At 45.2% G+C, this 10,443-nt stretch overlaps 1 protein-coding gene across 1 annotated transcript; it reads right to left on the minus strand.

Moving 5' to 3' along the window:
- Nucleotides 1-3,162: 3,162 nt before the first annotated feature.
- Nucleotides 3,163-6,759, minus strand: kdf1a (keratinocyte differentiation factor 1a). The gene is made up of 3 exons (XM_062985150.1): nucleotides 5,439-6,759; nucleotides 5,125-5,205; nucleotides 3,163-3,372 (listed from the first exon to the last, which is right to left on the minus strand). The coding sequence occupies exons 1-3, from the start codon at nucleotides 6,757-6,759 to the stop codon at nucleotides 3,314-3,316; spliced, it is 1,461 nt and encodes a 486-aa protein (XP_062841220.1). The 3' UTR covers nucleotides 3,163-3,313.
- Between the last annotated feature and the right edge of the window lie 3,684 nt (nucleotides 6,760-10,443).

The raw sequence follows: 10,443 nt of genomic DNA on the forward strand, positions 1-10,443 counted from the left end.
GCGCTGACATGCACGTATTTACTTCACATTAAGTGTTGAGAAAGTAATAATAACGTAGCGGTGCGTCTCCTGTTGTTCTGACTCGTGTGTTTGTATATGTGATGTGCAGATATTTGCTCTATCTGTAAAAACAAATATTATGGGAGTGATTTCTGTACTGGATGTTGTACGTGGTCGTGTTAGTTTATACTGGACGATCGCCCGACGTCCGACACGTCATTTATTTATTTATCTTCTATTATATTATTTCTTGTTGTCGGCCAATAAACAACCAAACATTATTAAATTGCATGAACTAACTCTGCAGTAAACAAGGAGCAAACAGCAATTAAACAACAAATAAAGCTGTTAAATAATAATAAAGTGCATGAAGAAGAACGCTGATTAAAATGCATTAGATGTTGTAATAGTTACACAGTAACATGAACGATTAGTTCTGCCTGTATTACAGAACTGAGTTCTATACAGTAAAAGAAAATATGAATGTAAATGTTAATGTTGTGGCGACATATACATAAAATAATGTATAAAGTCCAAACATGGGGGGGTGGGGGGTTAACGAGGGGTTTACTTTAACGGGGTTTTACTTTTAATGTCACACAAGCTCAGCCGGAAACCGTCATTCCGACATCTTCCCTACACACTCGCTCCCTGCGCCCTATAGTACATTTAACATTCTTAAAGGGCCAGACAATATATTTGTAATTCACATTAGACGACCGGAGATGCCTTAGAAAACAACTTTTTTTTTTCCTTAGAATAGCTCTTTTTTTTTTTTTAAGGAAAAATAATTCTTGTGTGAAGCTTCCCCAGCATGAATATTAATAAAAGTGCCTGTAAAAAAATTGGAACATGTAGCTTTGTCTCAGAAGTGTCTTTTTGTTATTACCTTATGGAATAAAAAAAAAATCGAGATATATATCGTATATCGCCATTCAGAAAAAAATATCGAGATATAATTTTTGATCCATATCGCCCAGCCCTAATCACAATCATAATAACAGCAGAGTGATTGTGAAACTGATCAAAACGATCAATAAAAGAATCTCACACGATCAGATCTGCAGTTTCATGTTTTACACTTTATTAAAAAAAAGCTGAAATAAAATCAGAACAAAAAACAAATTATAAAAACATCCGTGACGCCGAGTTCACACCCTCCTCCAACTTCTCATTCCTTTTATTTCCTGCTCTGTCCAACCAGATAAACAAGTTCTCTCACACACACACACACACACACACACACACACACACACACACACACACACACACACACACACACACACACACACACACACACACACACAGGTTCAGGTTACAGGAGGAGGGTAGAACGCTGAACGCCGGTTGAAAGTTTGCAGACAGACGTGAAGAAAACGAGCAGATTTTCATCAGTAACTTCAGAATCCTGGTGCTAACACGCTAACTCACCGTGACCTTTTACACATGTAAACAAAAAGAGGAGAAAATAAACAACGTCCTTTATTTCAAAACCAAAAACCACAACGTGTTTGAGGAGTGAGCAGGTCGACCAACCCGAGAAAAACAAAATCATGTAACAGGAAAAATATGCTGCAGAAAAAACAGTCGGTCTGATACAGAAACACACACAAACACGTCCAGGTACGAGCTCCTCACGTCCAGGTACACAATCAGTCCAGAATAAATACAGCTCATCTGAAACTCTCACAAACCAGCTGAGAGGAGCTGAAGCAACAATCCAGATCATCAGAATCATCCGACGTAGTAAATAATCTCTAATAATAAACCCTGGCGCTTCAGAACCCAACGAACCCGCGTCTGATCCGGCCGAGGGTCTCAATAATCCAGACATCAGATCTTTAATCTGTCTAATCCTGTACTGGAATCTTTAGTTTATCTAAATGTAAAGGTTAGAGTAGGTGGCTCTGAGATCTGAGTGATATTGTTTAATAATCTGTAATCTGACGTTTCTCAGGCTGTGAGACCTATCAAATCATCTCTATAATCCAGTCATAACATCTTAAATCCAGCTGCATAATCACTAATCTGACCTGTGGAGTCTCTAAATCCTCCCATCAAGGAGTCTGTAATCTCATTCTCTAATCCCATTTATTCCAGCATATCAATCTCTAATAATCTGGCTGTGTGATCTCTATAACAGATTCATTACAGTTTTAATCCAGATTATTAAACATGGACGGCGTAACGTCTCTAATCTGGGCCTGTATTTAATCCAGATAATCTCTATAATCTGGTCCTGACATCTCAGATCCGCTGGTCAGACTGAGCTCAGATTGGTCAAAAGATTTTGAGTCTCTGTTCAGTCTTTAATCTGGATGTCAGTTTTAAGATCTAACTTTTATAATCCCACCAGAATCCTTTAATCCAACCACGAGACCTGAACGCAGACGTGTGTGTGTGTGTGTGTGTGTGTGTGTGTGTAATCCATGAGTTTAAGTGTTCGTGAGGCAATTCGGAGGATTTTAATCCAACATTTAAATGTGATTTCAGTGCTGCAAGTAATAATCTCAGGTTCAGATGAAGGATTGTAAAGGATTTAAATCGTCTCTAATCCGACAGCGTGGTTTATAATTTTATTTATCTGGCTGAGGAGAACAGAAGTCTGTAATCTATTGATCTGATAATCTGTTGATCTGATAATCTGCTCTTCTGCTTTTAGTCTGGCTCCACGTGTCTGATCTGCACTGTATAATCTGACGGAGGAGCCGTGAGGTAAAATGTCAATAATCCAGAAGAGAGTTTTGCTCGAGAGGTCGTAATTCCATCCATGTGAGCAATATGGACGTGTGGTCTGTAATCCTGATAGTACTATTCCGTAACCTCACTGGACTGTCTGTAATTCAGTTCAAAAGTCTCCAGGGTTTTTGGTCCAGAGGTTTATAATCCGACGGTCTGATCTTTAGTCTGATTCAGGAGTTTCTGTGATCCGAGAGACAAACAGCACGGAGGAGCCATCGCTCCTAATCTCTGATATCATCATCCAGATTAAAGGTCTTTAATCCGGCACTGTGGTCAGTAATCCAGATTAAAGGTCTTTAATCCAGCACTGTGGTCTTTAATCCGGCTCTGTGGTCAGTAATCCGGCTCTGTGGTCAGTAATCCAGATTAAAGGTCTTTAATCCGACACTGGGGTCAGTAATCCGGCTCTGTGGTCAGTAATCCGGCACTTTAGTCTGTAATCCGGATCTGAATCGGTTCTCTTTAATCCGTCCTGTAATCAGACACAGCAGGGTCGGTTTAATCCGGTTGCCGGTGTGTAACAGTCGTTGATCAGATGGACGGATCGGTGATGGGGCGCCCGGTGCGGTCGTCAGCACAGCAGCGGCTCTCCTGAAGAGTCTGTGGCCGTGGCTGTTCCTGAGGAGTACGCTGTTCAAATAAACACACGATAAAACATCTAATAAATAATCTGATACACACCGACGTGCTCGGATCCTTCAGATTCATCTTGTGATGCATTATTATATTTATTATAGATTATATATTATATCTCTTTCCTTCTCTCTAATAATAATAATCTGATAAATAATCTCACAGTAAAATAATAAAGAAATAATTAATAATGATCAGGAATAAATAATGTTATTGATTATGGACGTAATTCCGTCAGTAACAGAAACACAAACAAATCTTTATTATTATTATTATAAACGTGAGTCTGTAGTTTTTATTTTAGTGATATTTAGAGGTAAAGACTCGAGCGCTGGAGATCCTGAACCAGCCAGATCAAGTGGGTTTGGTGTCGCAGCCCCATCACCTTCCTCCCTCGTTTAAATACACTCGTTTATAACGTCGATACGACAATCAGGGTCGATTTAGGACGCGGCCCAAGAAATACATGAACCTCCTGCTCAAAACACCAAACCAACACATGAAGGAACGACTCTGTGGGTTTTAAGCACTCATGTACTTTCAGGTGCTCATCTGTTTCATGGAGGCCATGCTTTGGTCCTTGTGGGAGTAAAATAAAATACTATCATGTGAACACAGCACATCAGGAGGGTGCAGGTTCACGTCTCACGGATTGAGGACCCACACGCGTCATAAAACATTCCAGCACCTCAAATCAGAGCTCAGTTCCACCATCAACCAGATCTACATTTACACTCAGAGGATCCGGGGGGTCAAACGCCCAAAAAACTGCCCGACCCACAAAAAACTGCCTGACCCCCGCTGCACAAAAGAACCAGAAAACAAGCCGAGGATTCTGGGACGGAGCCTCTGAGATACTAGAGTGTAAAACAAAACACTCACGGTGAAACTCGAACCGCCGGCAAACACACACACACACTCACACACACACTCACACTCACACACACTCACACACACACACACTCACACTCACACACACACACCTCACACCTACAGGAGAGCTACAGCAGCCAATCCACCTTCTGCATGTATTAGGATTCAGAGTGATAATGAAGCACTAGAAGGAAACTCAGACCAGCACAGAACAAACGAGGTCAAATACTGACACAGCTGGGCAGGTGCAGCCTAGCGGTTAAGGTACTGCACTAGTAATTAAAAGGTCGCTGGTTCAAGCCCCACCACTGCCAGGTTGCTACTGTTGGGAACTTGAGCGAGGCCCTTAAACCTCAATTGCTCAGACTGTATACTGTCACAGTACTGTAAGTCGGTTTGGATAAAAAGCGTCCGCTAAATAGTGTAAATGTAAATGACACACTGAGTACAGAGACAAGGATCGAACCCAGGTTCCAGGGATCCACGTTGCTCTGCAGCACCCACTCTACCAGCAGCTCTACCACACCGCCCCCACAACAGCAAACTACTGTTAGCATAAAGAAGTGAGGGACTTGGTGTGGACTAAACATAAACAGGCTGGTTTGAACCGGTCAGTTGTGCAGGCGGAGGAGAGCCTTGTTGATGAAAGAGGCGAAAAATCAGCTTCAAATTTATTTATTTCTGTTCATGTTTAGATTCTCTGATATAAACAAGCAAATAAAAAACCAGAGAAACACACAGCAAAATAAATATAAATAAATAAAAACAGGACCCCTGAGGTGTCGAGGTGCTGAATATCCCCTCATTAAAACGTTTACGAACGTTTATAATCACATGAGCGAATGTCGGTGGACAGAATGACGGTGTGGGACTCACCGCTCCGCCCGCTGTACATGCGCATCTTTCGTGCCAGATCATCCGATGGCGTCGAATCAGAGACCAGCATCTTCGGCTCATCTTAAAGAGAACACAGGGTCAAAGGTCAAAACATTAGCTTTAACGTAGCAAACAGTGAGGTTACAGAGCTGAACAGTGAATCACTTTGATATGCATTTTACGTCCTGTCCACACTTCTCTGAATCTGAGGTTTGTGTGACATCATTATGACATCATTACGTAACAGGCTGAGAGGTGTGATGTAATAGAGCTGGTGTGCGGTCAGTGACAGCGATGACGTGAGCGGTACGTACCGTTACTGAAGGTGAAGGTCATGGTGTCGTTGCCGCTGTCGGGCAGCGTGGCGTCCCTCCTCCCGCTGGGCTGAAGCGGTGCATCCTGGGACTTGTCCTTGCTCTTGCAGCCCTTGGCGTGTTTCCTGGTGCTGATGCGGATGACGCCGTGGACGAGCCGGCACTCGGCCTCCTGCTCCTGCAGGTTGTAGTCCTGCGCGATGCTGATGATCAGCTCGCTGATCTCGTTGGTCTTGCGTGAGAACGACAGGTCGGACGTGCACTTGGCCAGCTGCTCGATCTGGTGAAGCTTGTAGAGCTCCAGCAGCTTCTTGGTGATGAGCGAGTCGATGTCGGTCCCTCCGTCGTCCACGTCGTCCACGTCCAGGTCCTCTCTGGAGTAAATGCTAGTGTTGCTGACGGGTCGCTGGCTCTCGCCCTTGGGCGTGGTCCTGCTGCGCCGGGGCGGAGCCTCTGAGTTCGCCAGGCTGTTCACCTTCCTCCCGTTTAGGTGCACGTCACGGTAATGAAAGCTCTCAGAACTCAGCTGGTTGGTCCCTTTGGGCTCGGGCTTGGGTTCGGACTTGGGCTCGAGCTGGAGAGGTTCGGGTTCGAATTTGGGCGGGGGATCGGTGGAGCTCTCCTGAGCGGGGACGCAGGGCTGGCGGTGACCGTAGAACCCGCAGGTCAACACGCAACAGATCAGAGCTCGACAATCCTGCCAGGAACACGAGCCGCAGGAGGAGTTGGGGATCAGGCGGTGAGATGGCTGGGTGTCGATGACGATGGGCCGCGAGGGAGCGGCGGAGGGGTCACGGGGCGAGTCCTGCTGCGGGACGGGGGCGTACTGGTCTCGGACAGGATCCTGGCTGGGTTTGTGATCGCGCTCGTGGGAGGTGAGCTGGTTGCCGGGGTATGAGTGCGGTCTGGTGTCGTAATACGGCTCCTGGTTCATCTTGTGATCGGGACTCGCGGGGGGGCCATCCAGGTACGCCTCCTGATTGGGTTTGATATTTCGAAGCGGATCCTGAGCAGGTTTGGAGACGTCTCGGTACGCATCGTGATCGGTGGCGTGAGCGGCGCGGTAGGAACTGGTCCCGGCGTTAACGTAGCGAGGAGGATTGTGGGACGGTTGAGTGTCGATGATGATGGGGCGTGGGACCTCGCTGTAGTGGTTGTGGTACGAGTCCTTGCTGCTGTTGTGATAGTTCTTATACGACTCCTGTTTGTTGGTGTACTGGTCGCTGTACGAGTCCTGGATGGTGGAACTGGAGCTGGTTCGAGTCTGGCGGTAACTGTAACCGTGCGGGCGGGACTTGTGGTTGGTCCCGGTGCCTGGCATGGTGCACTGCGCTCAGGACCTGCAGGGAATAAAAGCTTACAGTTCATCTGTACGGACAGGAAATGAAATCACACCAACACAGAGGGCAGCGTCTGCTCAGCGGGTACAGTACTGGACTAACCACTGTTGGGCCCTTGAGCGAGGCCCCTAACCTTTAAATGCTCGGATTGTATAATGCAGCTGAAGCAGAGCTGGTAACCTGAGGTGTAGAAATCTGCAGAACACTTGAGTTCTCACTTGAGGACGGATGAACCCACAGAGCCGGGCTCAGGTTCAGCAGCGGCCTAGACCTCATCTTCAACCCTCCAATCAGACGTCACGCAGCACCTTAAAGCTTCTACAGGAACACTATACCACCGTGTAAGGAAAGAGCCGAGGTTACTCTAACACCTGTCCAGAACTTCACCGCCACTTCCAATCTACCCAGGAGTGGCCCGCATGCTAATCCATTTGGCAGATTGTAGCCTAGAGGTTAAGGTACTGGACTAGTAATCAGAAGGTCGCTGGTTCAAGCCCCACCACCCCCAGGTTGCCACTGTTGGGTCCTTAACCCTCAACTGTTTGATACTGTAGACTGTACGTCACTTTGGATAAAAGCATCTGCTACAGTCGGCGGATTTCAGTCCAAGCAGTGCTGTACTCGTGCCACAATGAGGAGTAATCACTGTCCAATCACAATCCTCTGCTGAATTTGGGGTGTGGCTGAGAGACCAGACAGAAGTAATCGCTCAGACTGTAACTGCAACTTAATCCAGCAAAAAAATGAAAGAGGAAATAAAGACGTTAATTCACATGTCAAGGACGGTTTAGCCACTTCCCCGAAACTTCTAATAACACTCTAACGTCCATTCTGGAACAGCCACGCCCCAAATCTGGGGGAGGATTTTGGCACTTTTTAGCACCTCACGGTGGAGAGGAGTAAAACTGCACTTTTATTTCACACTCGATTCGGAGCCGAGTTCAGAATGTTTGTGTGTTGTTGTTAGTACAGAGCCGGAGAGACGTGAGAACAGAGTAACAGAGTTTAACTTTCATTTCTGCTGATCTTCTGTACGTTACCGTGAGTAAACCCCGAGCTCTCTCTATACACAGACACATTTCCCATCATCCTACACTCCAGAGAAGAGGGCGTGTCTAAATCCTTAGCTCCCTTAAAACGCTCCTGCTGAGGCGCCTTAATTCTGAGTGATGATCTGACTGAATGACGAGGGAGCGTCCGACGCCTCCTCAGCGCTGAAGATCAATCCCAGCATTCAGTGCGGCACGACTTTCCTCACCAAAAACTACAAACATGGCGGACGAATGATGAGATGAGCAACCAACAGAGTTCCTTTCACATGTAGATAAATTCTCATTGATGTGTAATCTGTATAAAGGTGTAATTATACCAGTGTGGGTTTATTTGTAAATTGGGGCGTCAGGGAGAGTTAAAACGTTTTCGGTACACGGAGGGAGACGTTAGCTGTGTGCTAGCGCTAACTGTGTTAGCTTAGTGAGCTAAAGCTGTGCTGATGTAATGGGTGTGTATCTGTATAAGTAGAGCGTCTAAATAATCTGATTATGAGTGCAGGTCTGATTAGAATCCTCTTCACTGAGGAGCCGATCAGGTAGGTACAGGGGAGCAGGGCGGGTCGATAGCTTCTCACACAGACCCAACGTCTGTGTTTAATTTCAAAATACAGACAACAAACACTAACAATTCAAAATCTTAAAAACAACACACTTACTGGCATGCAGGTCAGAACCAATTACATCTCATATTCTTAAGAATGAAACATCCAGAATCTTCTACTCAAAAGGACGTGGAACAGTGGTCTCTCGCCAAGGTATGGAAGGAACCCCTGCCTGTCACCTCATGATGAGTAAATCTGATCTGCACTGAAAGTGAAGCCGTTTAACAGAAATAAGGTACTGGACTAGTTTTTAGAATGCTGCTGTTGGGCCCTTGAGCAAGGCCCCTAACCCTCAGTTGCTCAGACTGTAACTGTACTGTACGTCGCTCTGCATAAAGGCGTATGTTCAGTGCTGTTAATGTAAATGGATCACGTCTCAGATCCTCAATCATTTCTCTGTACATCAAATCCAGATCTGCTTATAAGGTTCAAAACACAACACAACTCCCCACAGTCATGAGTCCATCAGTGAGATTAATGACAAACACGGCACACTGTGCAGGTTCACTCGGATCAGTGTGGAATCAGATTGTTATAGATCAGATCTCCTCACTGCTCCAAAACCCTAAACGATCACCATCAACGCACCTGATCCGGGATCACCGACCAGTGAGGATCAGATCAGATCAGATCAGACCTCAGATCTAATGAGGATCTGTTATCGGACTGGTGTGTAGAGTTCTACAGGAGGAGTGTTTGTTCCGACAGGCCAGCAGCTAACACACACACACACACACACACACACACACACACACACACACACACACACACACACACACACACACACACACACACACACACACACACACACACACACACACACACACACACACACACACACACACACACGGTCACGAGCTATAAGTCTGATAATAATAAAAAATATTAATGAAACTCACCTCATAAACACTCAGGCGTTGCGCTGCTGCCCCCCCCCCACACACACACACACACACACTCGGTGTTACAGGGCGGAAGTGTGTGTGTACTGGGTGTGTGTGTGTGTGTGTGTGTGTGTGTTATGATTTATTCTCCTTCCGAATGTTTCCTCCACCGCAATTTCTAAACGCTAAACACACCGAACACGCCGGATTCCAAACTCAACTCAGATTCACCCTGATCAGGAAGTTTTGGGCCGGTTCGATAGTCGCCGTCACTTTGTGTGTATCTGTGTGTACGTGTATAGTGTGTGTGTGTGTGTGTGTGTGAGAGAGAGAGACTTTACCTGAGCTACAGGTAAAGCTGCGCTGCCTTCACTCGCTCCCACATTTTCAAGTTTACAGCAGAGTCCGAGTCAGGTTCAGAATTAACATTTCACTCCGACATAAAACAGAACAAAACTAATAATAAAAAACTAACAATAAAAAACTAACAATAAAAGATATAAAATAAAAAAATCGAATTAAGTTAAAAGAGTGTTTACTGTTAGTATGTTGTTGTTGATCAGATTTAGTTGATGCATCATGATGGTGTTACACGGTGTTAAAAGTTTTTAGATTTAGAAGTTATAAAAATCTGAGCTTTTAAATTAAACACTTTATAAACAAACAAACAAAAAAGCTATATTAATATAACGACAATAATAATAATAATAATAATGATAATGAGGAGGAGGAGGAGGAGGAGGATGAGAAGGAGGAGAAGGGTTCCTGGAGAGTGTTCCAGACTCCTGAGGAAGCTTGAACGCGCACTGATCCCTGCGTGATGACGTCAGTGCGTACAGAGCCGCGCAGGACGGTGAGATTTTAAATGATTAACTTTATTTCACTTTCACTATTAAAAATATCCAACTAACAATCAAATAATAACAATCAAATAATTATATTATTTAACACTCAGCAGGGGCACAAACACTGACTGCAGTTCATCCAACAAAAGCAGATTCATCAGAGATCCTGAATCCTCTGCTTCAGAGTCCAGTGATCGTGTGCTTTACACCGCCTGGCATGGTGCATGTTGATTTACGGCTCATGAGCTGCCCGCCACTAAGTACATGAGGCAGTTTGGAACT

This window comes from Trichomycterus rosablanca, chromosome 23 (genome assembly GCF_030014385.1).
Source record: "Trichomycterus rosablanca isolate fTriRos1 chromosome 23, fTriRos1.hap1, whole genome shotgun sequence".
NCBI lineage: Eukaryota > Metazoa > Chordata > Actinopteri > Siluriformes > Trichomycteridae > Trichomycterus > Trichomycterus rosablanca.